Consider the following 14,483-nt stretch of genomic DNA (forward strand, 5'->3'; position numbering starts at 1 on the left):
CATTGGTTGTTTTTTGGTCTTTCTATTCTAGCATCGCTCCTGATGCAGAAGCTCCACAAAGCTGCTTATAGCTCCCCACATGGTACCATTCATTGTCATCAAGGGACTCACTGTCTTGGTCCCCTAGCGCCAGACTTGTTTGTGGTTATATTGACCTCTGGTACCTCCCCCTACTTGCTGGAACCTTGGAGAAGCTTCCAGAAGAATGGGCCTGGAGTATTGAGGAGGGCCCCAGCCAATCCGCAGCAAGTGGACTGGCAGGGGGTGGGCACCTCTTAAATACTCTGGGTCATGCAAGCAGGGGGCACTCAGGTGGAAGATGAAAAAGGAGTGGTGAGGAGGCTGTCAGTGGCCCTTGAGGGTGCCCCCTAGTATGGGGGGTGACCTCGGGCCTGGGGCTCAGGTGCTGGAGGGATCCTCACAACACATGGAGGAGTCCTGTCCTGGAAGCACGGGAGCAGGCGTGAGGACAGCGGGAAAAAGTCAGCACGTCCAGGAGATCGCCAGGGAGAAGACAGCTGGGTAGTGGGGGAGTGTGCAGTCTGGGAGTGAGGTGGGCCATGTGGGCTAGTGAAAGGGACAGTTGCAGCCATGGGGGCTGGCAATGCCTGAAGAGGTGGTGCTAGGATCAGTAGCCACAGGGATGTAAGCTGGACAATGTATCTTCCAACACAACCCAAGGGGTCTGGGGCCCCTGCCTGTAAAGGGCTTTTTCTAGAAGATCTGACTGTTGCTTTTTTTGCCAGATCAAGTATCAGTGTGCCAGCTAGGATTTCTGCAAGCAAGTGTGCTGGGGGAAACAGAGGGGTGTATATAGATTAAATATAGGAAAGTTGTCCGTGAAGAGTTCTTTAAAGTCAAGTGGGCATCCCATAGTTTCCCTATTCCTTATCCAAGTTTTATCCCCTCAATAAAAATACAAAAACAAGCGCTGTCTGGACTGTTCCTTGTCTCTGGGAGACTGAGAATTTTGGTGTACCTGACAATACAGGGTGGGGGATCCCAATTCACCAGTGGTTCCTAAGTGGGGTGCACTACATGTGTATTACATAGCTTTAAACCCAGAAAGTTAGAGTTAGAAATTGTACTCTACAGAGGTGCTTTGACGCGGCAGTGTGGCTTCATATGTATTTGTAAATGTATGCAATTAAAACCTTAGGTGATATCTGGTTTTCTGCTGTGTCGTTGTACCTTAATGGAGAAATGGTGATTTCTTCAGGTGAGCCTGTTCTCTGTTTTTGAATTGCTAGATATCCCATAATTGGAAGCTCAGGCGTTGGGAACCACACTTTACAGCGGTGCCTTGATGCAGCAATGTGGCTTCCCACATATTTGCAGATGTATGCAACAAAAACCTGTTTTGATACCAGAGATGTTAAAACCATTGAATTCCATATTTTATGCAAACCATCTGGAGAAAGCAGAGAATTTTGTACTGCTTTATACCATATACACTCTGAAAAGGCATGTTTTACCATAGTGTAGCTGTGTGCCACTCTCAGGAGCTCCATGCATCCCTGTGCGTCCCCAAACGACCGTATTCCCAGACAATTGGACGGATGGAGCTGCTTCATTAGAAAGTTGCAGCAGACTTCTATGACTTGAGAAAGCTGCAGTAGACAGGCGGCAGCCAGCAAACTCTCTATAGTGTCCTCCTTGAGTTCTAAAATTCCTGAAGAAAAAGACACAGCAGGCAGACAGTAAGAATAGATTGTAGAAGGTGAGTGGGATGGTAACAGTAATACTTCACTTTTTTGTTTATCTATATCGCCTTTATAAATATTGAAAAGATGAAGATTCCAAGATGAAGATCCAGGAGATTCCAGAGCTCATGTATTGGATCGCAATCAGTTGAAGATGTATGTCTTAACCTGATTGTGATCCATTACATGAGGTCTGTATTTTATTACTTAACAACAGATAATATATAAACTTGTAGCTTATATGGCACGTTTAAATATTCATCAATCGAATCAAAAAAACAAAAAAACTTTTTTACATGAAAAAAAAAAAAAATTGGAATGCTTTTATTCATGGTTAGTGTTCAGCAGTTTCATGCCAAAAATATACCCACTTTTCCACGTTTGCAATCTTGGTCTACAGACTCTAGACCAATGGTTCTCAAACCACCAGGCCATAGTCCACTGTTTGGCCACAGCCACCCTCCTGGGCCTCCAGCCAGCTGCTGATCCCCCAACTTCCCACAGTGCCTCTTGGTTCCCACAGTGACCCGTAGTGTCCCCTAACCTCTCACAATGCCTCCTGGTTTCCCTGAGAGCCCTAAGCCCACATAATGCCCCCCAACCTTTCTGTCCTCTAGCTTTCTGCAGTGCCCTCATAGCTTGCTGCAGAGCCTACAGCCCCCATGGTATCACCTGCTGCTCACAAGCCTCTGCAGTGCACTCCATTCTCTCGTAGTGTCCCTGGAAAGCCCCATAGTTTCCGGGAGAGACCCTTTTCCCCCTCCAGAGGTTCCAGCTCCCACAGTGCCCCCCATCCTCACACAGTGCCGCCAAGACCCCTGCATTGCCCTCCTAACTTGCTACAGAACCTACAGCACCCCATAGTACCGCCAGCCACCAACAGTGTCCTACAGTGCCCCCAGTCCCTGTAGTGCACTACAGCCTTCCATGGTGCCCCTGAACAGCTCCCAGCCTCTAGGAGAGACCTCCAGCCCCCTCAGCCCCCCCCCAATTCCCCCAACTTCAGAAACCTCACCCAAGCCTGCTGCAGAGACCCATAATTCCCTCTAGAACCCTCATTCGCCTTACAGTGACACCCAGCCTCCAGTATTTCAATACATACAGTGTCTCACAAAAGGTCTCTAACATCCACAAGCTCCGTGATGTCACCATGGAGGAGTGGAAGAGGACTCCAGTGGCAACCTGTGAAGCTCTGGTGACCTCCATGCCCAAGAGGGTTAAGACTGTGCTGAAAAATAATGTTAGCCACACAAAATATTGACACTTTGGGCCCAATTTGGACATTTTCACTTAGGGGTGTGCTCACACCAGCACTACAGTTTATTGAGGGAACCATGTATGCCGACATGTACTGTGTCATACTGAAGAAGAGCATGATCCCCTCCCTTTAAAGACTGGGCCGCAGGGCAGTTTTCCAACATGATAACGACCCCAAACACACCTCGGAGATGACGACTGTTTTGCTAAAGAAGCTGAAGGTAAAGGTGATGGACTAGCCAAGCGTGTCTCCAGACCTAAACCCTATTGAGCATCTCTGGGACATCCTCAAACAGAAGGTGGAGGAGCGCCAGGTCTCTAACATCCACCAGCTCCGTGATGTCATCATGGAGGAGTAGAAGAGGACTCCAGTGACAACCTGTGAAGCTCTGGTGAACTCCATGTCCAAGAGGGTTAAGGCAGTGCTGGAAAATAATGGTGGCCACACAAAATATTGACACTTTAGGCCCAATTTGGACATTTTCACTTAGGGGTGTACTCACTTTTGTTGCCAGCGGTTTAGACATGAATGGCTGTGTGTTGAGTTATTTTGAGGGGACAGCAAATTTACACTGTTATACAAGCTGTACACTCACTACTTTACATTGTAGCAAAGTGTCATTTCTTCAGTGTTGTCACATGAAAAGATAGAAGAAAAGATTTACAAAAATGTGAGGGGTGTACTCACTTTTGTCAGTGGGAAAAATGCTATTCACCTACTTTGGTGAATAGAATACCACCCTTACAGACAGGTAAGCAGATCATTCATATCATATTGCTGGATCTTCTAAGTGGCATTGGCCCCATGCATCATCAAATGGGGAGGTCGGTCAGCCAGAGATCAAGGAAGAATGGCTGCTCCAAAACAGGGGTCTCCAAACCTTCTAAATAAAGGGCCAGTTTACAGTCCTTCAGACTTTAGGGGAGCCGGACTGTGGCCAGTGACAGTATTAGCGGCTTCATGCTTGGTGATCAGTGGTAGTAAAAAAAAATGACATAACATTTGTGGTCAGTAGGAGTAGGAAAAATAGGGCCCCATTGTTGATATCAGTGGGTGGAATTGTGCCCCATTGTAGTCTTTTCAGTGGAAGGACTAATGCCCCATTGTTGGTGTCAGTGGGAGGAATAGCGCCCCATCATTGGTGTCAGTTGGAGGAATATTGCTCCATTTTAGGTTTCAGTGAGAGGAATAATACCCTATTGTTGGTGATAGTGGGCAGAATTGTGCCTCATTGTTGGTGTCAGTGGAAGGAATAGTGCCCCATTGCTGGTGTCAGCTGGAAGGAATAGTACCCCATTATTGGTGTCAGCAGAAGGAATGGTATCTCATTGTTGGTGTCAGGTGGAGGAATAGTTCCTCATTGTTGGTGTCAGGTGGAGCAATAGTTCCTCATTTTTGGTGTCAGTGGGAGGAGTAGTGCTCCATTGTTGGTGTCAGTGGAAGGAATAGTGCCCCACCCATCATTGGAGCACAGGTGTGTCAGGAGGAAGGTGTCTCTCTGAAGCTGCTCCAGGTGATCCATGTGAGAGGGGAGTGGTGGTGAAATCTCTCCCAGCTCTCCTGGCTCCTTTCTGGGGAAGCCATGGAGGCCAGCAGGGCTTCTCCTGCTGGAAGCTCCCAGCCATCTCCTGGGCCATCAGGTAACATGCCTTCCTCTGTACAAGCCATGGCTGGGGATCTCTCTACCCCTGGTGAGGATGAAGGTTCCGGGGCCATCCGGGAGCGAGTGGTGGCCGGGATTAAGGTCCTGAATAAGGAGAGAGACAAGCTGTACAAGCTCAGAGCAGAGGTGAAGCTCCTGAGAAGGCAGCGTGAGGGCTTGCATAGCCAGAGACGTGGGTCCATGGATCCAGAGATCCAACTGGCCAAGGTCCAGGTGGAACACCAGGAGACCATTGTGTCTATGATGGAAGGCAGAGATGGGCCATTTAAAGAAAAGTTTTGTAATGATAAAAGGTTTGCGAGGATGACAAAGATGGAGGTGGAGGAGGAGACCCCCAGTTCAGACCCCCTGCCCCCTCAGGGAGAGGTAAGCAGCCCCATGCCTTACCAGGACTCAGGAGGCATGCTCAGGGCCATCCAGGTAATGGAATCTCCTATGCGGGGGGATCAGCTGGCGTTTAATGATGAGGACATAACAGATAATGTGCCTGACAAGGTAAAGCCTGTCAAGTCCCATATTGTGGATAAAACAATTTTTGTGCCATTCAACACTGTGACTGATACTGACAATGTGCCCAGTGACAATCAGGATGCTAATCCCATGTGTAGCAATGCTGTGCCTGCTGATGCTGCAGTACAGCAAAGTTTGCATTTAAAAAATGACATTCCTGCAGAGGAACTACAAGATTCAGCAGAGCCAATTAACCCCCCTTTAGCTGAGTCTAAAGCTGTTTGCCCCACAGCTGCTGAGGACTCTACAGCACAGCTTCAGGAGACAGCTGGTATTGCAGCAGAAACTGTGATTATTCCTGATGGGAATGTGAATGTTTGTGTGACTGATAAAAATCATCCCAGTACCAGTGTGATGAACAATGGTTCCAGTTCAAGTGTGATGGACAGTCCTACCAACTCCGTTCAAGCAGTGAATAATAATAGTAATGTACAGACTACTGTAACTTCAGTGTGGGGCCTTGGCCCTGATAAACCTACATTTGCTCAGGTGGTACGCTCTGCTCCTGGTAGCTCCGCCCCCAAGAGGGTTTTCCCCCTGTGACCTACCACCTTGAGCACCCCAGGATCTGGTCTTGGGTCTCTGGCTTCTGCTGGGGGTCCAAGAAGAAATGTAGTGATTCTTAAATGGGAAGGTGGTGCAACCCCTCCAGCACGGCGTGCAGTGGTGGACATGATTTTGGAGATGGGTTTTGGGGCAAACGATCTGTATGCCCTAATACATGTTGCTGGGAGCCGGGAATATACTATTAGTTTCACCAGGCCAGAAGGTCTTGACCTGTTCTGGGAGCGATATGAGGCTCGGTGCAGGTCAAGACCCGAATGGGAAGGTCTGACCCCAGTTGCAGTTTCACAAAGGTCTACAGTGAAAAAAATCACAATTATTCTCACTAATGAGAGTGTTCCTGCTCGAGATCTAGAGGTCTGGTTAAAGAATTATGGTGAGGTATTGACTAAGCCCGATAAAATACTTGATGAGCGTAACATCTGGACTGGGGGTTGGTCGGTTACAGTCAGGTTGGCCAGGGATGGGAATGTTGTCCGTCACCTGCCCTCCTCAGCTTTTATAGGGAGGGATAGGATGACTATTTTCTACCCTGGTCAGCCGAAGCTGTGTCACCGCTGTGGAGAAAAGGGGCATTTGAGCTCTTCCTGTTCAGCTGTTCAGCCTTGATATGTTCAGTGTGTCGGGGTCAGGGTCATATGGCCAAGGACTGCACCGAGATGATCAGGTGCAACCTGTGCCTGCGCCTTGGCCACCCCTATAGCAGATGTCCTGAAGCCTGGCACAATATGGAGAAGGAGGTAATTGATGACATGTCAAGGCTGGACAGGATGGAGGGTGATGCCCCTGGTGTACCATCCTCCTCTGCGGTGACCGACTCCCCTGGTCCTGCTCAGGATCCCTCTCCAGTTCCTGTGGCCACCCCTCCTGTGTCTGTAAGTATTCCTTCTGTATCTGTCTCTGTGTCCCCCCAGCCTACTGTATCCCCTCCTCTTGTGTCAGAACCTTCCAAGTCTATGCCCCCCTAGTCAGTTTCCCCCCAGGAGTCTACCCCTCCTAAGTCTGATTCAAAGGGAGCACCCCCCCCACCAGGAGTGGTAGCGGGTACTAAAAAGGTTGCTTCTTCCTCTATAAAGAAGTCTTCTGTAAAGACTTCACAGAAAAAAGTAAGAGATGACGGCATCTCTGAAGCTGACCTGCAGTACCTGGAGGAGAGAAGGAAGGTTGGGAAGCGGAAGAAGCAGGTGGTGAGGACGGAACAGGCTCCAGTGCCTGTCTCCAACCGTTATAGGTCCTCTAATTGGGAAATTTCTTCATCTGGAGCTTCTTCGGAGCGAAGTTCTGATTCTGAGATGGAGTTTGAGGCGGCCTCAAGAAAGAGAGAGGCTTCTGGTGATGAGCAGCAGAGGGGAGCTAAGAAGCATTCCACCCAATAACCCAAATGGCGGTTCCCCCTCCGTTAAAAGTGGTGACAATAAATGTCGCCAGCATTAAGTCAGTAAGAGCTCGTTCTATGGCCTTCTTTTTGTTCAGCCAATTAGATGCTGAAATTTTATTTTTGCAAGAGACTAGGCTCACCTCCTTGGCAGATATTCATATGGCCAAGAGAGAGTGGAGGTATGGTCCATCTTACTGGTCTCTTGCGGCCGAGCCTTACGGCGGTGTGGCGGTGTTGTTTAAAACCGGCATGGTAACTGTCCGGCGGGTTATTGAGGTGGAGATTGGGAGATGTATGGTCTTAGACGTCCTTGTGGGAGGGCAGGACCTGCGCCTAATTAATGTTTATGGGCCGCACACAAAGTGGGACAGGAAATGCCTTTTTACAAGGATCAAGCCATTTCTTTTTACATCCCGGCAAGTGGTCTTTGGAGGTGACTTTAATACAGTAACCAGGCCCAAGGACAGGAAGGACTTCAAGGACAGGCTGGGATATGATAGCGTTTTTTTAAATAGTATGGTTAGGGATGCTGGTCTTGTGGATGTGCACATTAAGCACCTCCCGGATGACACTGGGTTCACCTTTCATCGAGGTAATAGTCAGAGTAGAATAGATAGGTTTTTTTTGAAGGAGACCTCTGCTTTCTCACCCCCAGTGGTGCAGGCAGTGGAGTTCTCTGATCACTGTATGCTATCTGATCACTGTATGCTATCTGTGGTCCTGAATGCTTCAGACGCCCCTCAGAGGGGTAAGGGCATCTGGAGATTGAATTCGACTCTACTCAAGGAAGAACATGTTAGACAATCCTTTGAGGAATTCTTTCAGGCACAGGTGACCATCCTGGACTTTTGTAGCAGCAAGGCTGAGTGGTGGGAGCTGACCAAAAAGAGGATTGCTGGATTCTTCAGGGGCCTAGCCAATAGAAAGCAGTTTAATAAATACATGACCTACCAACGTTTACGGAGGAAGCTGGATATTCTTGTCTCGAGAGGAGGAGATCCTGGGGCAATCTCGGAAGTGAAACTCCTTCTCAGGAAGTGTCAATATGACCGGCATGCCTCTTTGGTTCTGGAGAGGGACTATGGGAAGTACCACTCGCCTGACCCTTACCAGAACTGCAAACAAGGTGTAGCTGTTAAAACGGTCGTTGGCCTTAAGGACAGTACAGGTTCCTTGACAAAGTCCAGGTCAGGGATTCTGGAGGTCGTGAGGTCCTTTTATGCTGACCTTCTTGGGAGGAAAGAGCTTGACCGTGACAAGATGGAAAGCTTTTTGGACTCTACTCCAGGTCTAAATGATGAAGATGTCCCATTGATGAATTTGACAGAGGAGATCACAGTTGAAGAGGTGATGAGGGCAATTGAACAGCTTGCCATCAAAAAGTCACCTGGACCGGATGGCTTGACGGCTGAGTTTTACAAAGCTTTTAAGCCTATTCTGGCCCCACATTTGGTAGAGGTTTTTAACAGTTGCCTTGCAGAGGGGGTACTTCCCCCTTCCATGAGGCACTCAGCTGTGATTCTTCTTTCAAAGGGTAAAGATCCTTCGATGATTGAGAATTGGCGCCCCATCAGCCTTCTTAATGTCGGTAGAAAGATACTGGCAAAGATCATTTTCTGGCGCCTATCGTCAGTAGCAGAGTCTTTGCTTTCTCGTCATCAGCACTGTTCGGTCCAGGGTAGGTGCACCTTCACAGCAGTTTTAGCTGTCCGGGAGGCCTTGGAGCGATGCAGGGCTGCAGGCTGGGGAAAGTATTTGCTGACATTGGATCAGGCAAAAGCTTTTGATCGTGTTAACCACGAGTACCTGTGGTTGCTCCTTAGTAAGTACGGTCTGCGGGTGGTTTTGTCAATTGGTTAAAAGTCTTGTATAAGGGGGCAGAAAGCTTTCCTCTTGTTAATGGTTGGGTTGGGCAGTCCTTTGAGGTTGGCTCCGGGGTGCGCCAGGGTTGTCCCCTGAGTCCCTTGCTCTATGTGTTTGCAATCGACCCCTTCATCAGGAGGCTAGAGAGCGGCATGTTGTGTGGGGTGCCAGTGGGGCTCCCAGGTGAGCCACCTTTGAGGGTTGTTGCCTATGCGGACGATGTGTCCGTGATTGTCACTGGGGCGGATGAAGCAGAGGAGGTGGTCTCTCTGACATCACGGTATTCTGAAGCATCAGGCTCCAAGATCAATCAGGAAAAGACTGAAGTTTTCTGGATGGGAAAGGAAGGTGAGGGTTTTGATCTCCCGGACACCTTTCCAGTGCCCCAGGAAAGAATTAAGATTCTAGGCATTGAATTTGGACCTGGCGATTATGGCCTCAAAAACTGGGAAGGCAGACTGGAAATTGCCAATACTAAGATGGTCAGCTGGAAGAGATGGAAGTTATCTATGAGGGAAAGGGTTGATCTGATTAAGACTTACCTGATTCCGATCTTCTTGTATGTCAGCTTTGTCTGCATCTTGCCAGTGTCTCTCTATGCTAGGGTCAGTAGTGTGTTCTTCCAGATGTTGTGGGGGAACAGACTGAACCCCATCAAGAGGAATGTCACCTATCTATCCAGGAGGGAGGGTGGCTTAGGTATGGTCAACCCAGTTTCTTTCTTTTCACTGCTTTTTCTCAAGTTTAACATTGGTAATATGCTTGCAGTGGAACCTCCTGGATGGGTAGGCATCTTTAGATCTTGGTTTAGGCCTTTTCTGCGACTTTGGGAAGAGGGTGGCCAAGTGAAGAATCTCAGGGGTCATCGTGGTCAGCTACCAGCCTATGTCGCTCCGTGCCTGAAGTTACTACGGCAGTGGCGATTGTCGGCTGAAGATCTCAGATCGGTTCCGAGGAAAGTCCTTATGAGTCGAGTCTTGAGCGAAGTCTTTCATGACCCACTGGCCTTAAGGGATTGCCCAGGCCCAGTTTTGAGGGCAGGGTTAAGACTTATTAATTTGGACAGAGTACCCCCTAAATTTAGGGATCTGGCCTGGTTGTGCTTCCATGGGAGGCTCTATGTTAGGGGCAATTTGAAATTCCGCAGTGGGGTGGATCGTAGCTGTCCTCGGGAGGAGTGTGCAGGTGAGGAGGAGACTATGGACCATTTTCTGCTTCATTGCCCGTTTAACATAGCAGTGTACAAACAGATGAGGCGGGCCCTCGGTGTCCCTTTCCTCTCCAGGCTGGGTTATGCTGAGTGGGTGTATGGAGCATTCAATACTGGTGGGCTTTTTTGTTTAGATACACTTTTTCTAGTTAGCCTAGTAGTCCGTTATTTTACTTGGAACGCACGGTGTCAGGTCTGCATTCGGCGTAAAATTCTTCCTGTTCAGGTGGTGGTCTATGACATTCTGCATGAGGTGGAGAAGATTCGGGTGCTCGAGAGAGACAAGCGGAGTAAGGGGGCTTGGTTGAAGGCGTGGAGGGGTTTCAAGCCTCCGTGACTGCCAGGAGTCTCTTTCCCGGGTGTGGCTGTCTGTCTCTTATCACCCTAGATTATTATTATTTGGATTTATTTTTTGATAAATGGCTGCGTACATAGGTGATGGGTTGTGCCTCTTAGGCCCTCTCTGCTGCTTTATGTAAATAGTTTTGGTAGTGGATTATGTATATATTGTATATATTCTGAACATGGATGTGTATTCCTTGGATTTATGTTGAAGTTTTGTACTTTGGTTTTGTTTTTTACTTTTGTATAAAATTGGTTGCTTGATTCTTTTTAATAAAAGATCAATAGTGCCCCACCCATCATTGGAGCACAGGTGTGTCAGGAGGAAGGTGTCTCTCTGAAGCTGCTCCAGGTGATCCGTGTGAGAGGGGAGTGGTGGTGAAATCTCTCCCAGCTCTCCTGGCTCCTTTCTGGGGAAGCCATGGAGGCCAGCAGGGCTTCTCCTGCTGGAAGATCCCAGCCATCTCCTGGGCTATCAGGTAACATGCCTTCCTCTGTACAAGCCATGGCTGGGGATCTCTCTACCCCTGGTGAGGATGAAGGTTCCGGGGCCATCCGGGAGCGAGTGGTGGCCGGGATTAAGGTCCTGAATAAGGAGAGAGACAAGCTGTACAAGCTCAGAGCAGAGCTGAAGCGCTTGAGAAGGCAGCGTGAGGGCTTGCATAGCCAGAGACGTGGGTCCATGGATCCAGAGATCCAACTGGCCAAGGTCCAGGTGGAACACCAGGAGACCATTGTGTCTATGATGGAAGGCAGAGATGGGCCATTTAAAGAAAAGTTTTGTAATGATAAAAGGTTTGCGAGGATGACAAAGATGGAGGTGGAGGAGGAGACCCCCAGTTCAGACCCACTGCCCCCTCAGGGAGAGGTAAGCAGCCCCATGCCTTACCAGGACTCAGGAGGCATGCTCAGGGCCATCCAGGTAATGGAATCTCCTATGCGGGGGGATCAGCTGGCGTTTAATGATGAGGACATAACAGATAATGTGCCTGACAAGGTAAAGCCTGTCAAGTCCCATATTGTGGATAAAACAATTTTTGTGCCATTCAACACTGTGACTGATACTGACAATGTGCCCAGTGACAATCAGGATGCTAATCCCATGTGTAGCAATGCTGTGCCTGCTGATGCTGCAGTACAGCAAAGTTTGCATTTAAAAAATGACATTCCTGCAGAGGAACTACAAGATTCAGCAGAGCCAATTAACCCCCCTTTAGCTGAGTCTAAAGCTGTTTGCCCCACAGCTGCTGAGGACTCTACAGCACAGCTTCAGGAGACAGCTGGTATTGCAGCAGAAACTGTGATTATTCCTGATGGGAATGTGAATGTTTGTGTGACTGATAAAAATCATCCCAGTACCAGTGTGATGAACAATGGTTCCAGTTCAAGTGTGATGGACAGTCCTACCAACTCCGTTCAAGCAGTGAATAATAATAGTAATGTACAGACTACTGTAACTTCAGTGTGGGGCCTTGGCCCTGATAAACCTACATTTGCTCAGGTGGTACGCTCTGCTCCTGGTAGCTCCGCCCCCAAGCGGGTTTTCCCCCTGCAGCCTACCACTTTGGGCACCCCGGGATCTGGTCTTGGGTCTCTGGCTTCTGCTGGGGGTCTGAGAAGAAATGTGGTAATTCTCAAATGGGAAGATGGTGCAATCCATCCAGCACGGCGTGCAGTGGTGGATTTGATTTTAGAGATGGGTTTTGGGGCAAATGACCTGTATGCTCTAATACATGTAGCTGGGACACGGGATTATACCATTAGTTTCACCAGGCCAGAGGGTCTTGACCTGTTCTGGGAGCGATATGAGGCTCGGTGCAGGTCAGGACCTGAATGGGAAGATCTGGCCCCAGTTGCGGTTTCGCAAAGGTCAACGGTGAAAAAGATAACCATCATACTCACCAATGAGAGTGTTCCTGCTCGAGACCTAGAGGTCTGGTTAAGGAACTATGGTGAAGTTTTGACTAAGCCCAGCAAAATCCTTGATGAGCGTAACATCTGGACTGGGGGTTGGTCAATAACAGTCAGGTTGGCCAGGGATGGGAATGTTGTCCGTCACCTGCCCTTCTCAGCTTTTATAGGGAGGGATAGGATGACTATTTTCTACCCTGGTCAGCCGAAGCTGTGTCACCGCTGTGGAGAAAAGGGGCATTTGAGCTCTTCCTTTTCAGCCTTGATATGTTCAGTGTGTCGGGGTCAGGGTCATATGGCTGAGGACTGCACCGAGATGATAAGGTGCAACCTGTGCCTGCACCTTGGCCACCCCTACAGCAGGTGTCCTGAAGCCTGGCACAATATGGAGAAGGAGGTAATTGATGACATGTCAAGGCTGGACAGGATGGAGGGTGAGGCCCCTGGTGTACCTCCCCAGTTCCTGTGGCCACCCCTCCTGTGTCTGTAAGTATTCCTTCTGTATCTGTCTCTGTGTCCCACCAGCCTACTGTACCCTCTCCTCATGTGTCAGAACCTTCCAAGTCTGTGCCCCCCCAGTCAGTTACCCCCCAGGAGTCTACCCCTCCTAAGTCTGACTCAAAGGGAGCACCCCCCCCCCACCAGAAGTGGTAACATGTACTAAAAAGGTTGCTTCTTCCTCTGTAAAGAAGTCTTGTGGAAAGACTTCACAGAAAAAAACAAGAGATGAGGGCATCTCTGAAGCTGACCTGCAGTACCTGGAGGAGAGAAGGAAGGTTGGGAAGCGGAAGAAGCAGGTGGTGAGAACAGAACGGGCTCCAGTGCCTATCTCCAACCGTTATAGGTCCTCTAATTGGGATATCTCTTCATCTGGAGCTTCTTCGGAGCGAAGTTCTGATTCCGAAATGGAGTTTGAGGCGGCCTCAAGAAAGAGAGAGGCTTCTGGTGATGAGCAGCAGAGGGGAGCTAAGAAGCAATCCACCCAATAACCCAAATGGCGGTTCCCCCTCCGTTAAAAGTGGTGACAATAAATGTCGCCAGCATTAAGTCAGTAAGAGCTCGTTCTATGGCCTTCTTTTTGTTCAGCCAATTAGATGCTGAAATTTTATTTTTGCAAGAGACTAGGCTCACCTCCTTGGCAGATATTCATATGGCCAAGAGAGAGTGGAGGTATGGTCCATCTTACTGGTCTCTTGCGGCCGAGCCTTACGGCGGTGTGGCGGTGTTGTTTAAAACCGGCATGGTAACTGTCCGGCGGGTTATTGAGGTGGAGATTGGGAGATGTATGGTCTTAGACGTCCTTGTGGGAGGGCAGGACCTGCGCCTAATTAATGTTTATGGGCCGCACACAAAGTGGGACAGGAAATGCCTTTTTACAAGGATCAAGCCATTTCTTTTTACATCCCGGCAAGTGGTCTTTGGAGGTGACTTTAATACAGTAACTAGGCCCAAGGACAGGAAGGACTTCAAGGACAGGCTGGGATATGATAGCGTTTTTTTAAATAGTATGGTTAGGGATGCTGGTCTTGTGGATGTGCACATTAAGCACCTCCCGGATGACACCGGGTTCACCTTTCATCGAGGTAATAGTCAGAGTAGAATAGATAGGTTTTTTTTGAAGGAGACCTCTGCTTTCTCACCCCCAGTGGTGCAGGCAGTAGAGTTCTCTGATCACTGTATGCTATCTGTGGTCCTGAATGCTTCAGACGCCCCTCAGAGGGGCAAGGGCATCTGGAGATTGAATTCGACTCTACTCAAGGAAGAACATGTTAGACAATCCTTTGAGGAATTCTTTCAGGCTCAGGTGACCATTCTCGACTTTTGTAGCAGCAAGGCTGAGTGGTGGGAGCTGACCAAAAAGAGGATCGCTGGATTCTTCAGGGGCCTAGCCAATAGAAAACAGTTTAATAAATACATGACCTACCAACGTTTACGGAGGAAGCTGGATATTCTTGTCTCGAGAGGAGGAGATCCTGGGGCAATCTCCGAAGTGAAACTCCTTCTCAGGAAGTGTCAATATGACCGGCATGCCTCTTTGGTTCTAGAGAGGGACTATGGGAAGTATCACTCGCCTGACCCTT

At 48.9% G+C, this 14,483-nt stretch overlaps 1 protein-coding gene across 2 annotated transcripts in view; it reads right to left on the bottom strand.

Annotated features, from left to right (window-relative positions):
* Window positions 1-14,483, bottom strand: part of KLHL4 (kelch like family member 4) — a 268,730-nt gene that overhangs the window by 105,284 nt on the left and 148,963 nt on the right. For both annotated transcript variants that reach the window (XM_073598113.1, XM_073598114.1), the window contains exon 4: window positions 1,476-1,672. In XM_073598113.1, coding sequence (XP_073454214.1) covers window positions 1,476-1,672 — 197 coding nt within the window. The remainder of the gene's footprint in view (window positions 1-1,475; window positions 1,673-14,483) is intronic.

The sequence above is a fragment of the Aquarana catesbeiana genome, linkage group LG09 (assembly GCF_042186555.1).
Source record: "Aquarana catesbeiana isolate 2022-GZ linkage group LG09, ASM4218655v1, whole genome shotgun sequence".
Lineage (NCBI taxonomy): Eukaryota > Metazoa > Chordata > Amphibia > Anura > Ranidae > Aquarana > Aquarana catesbeiana.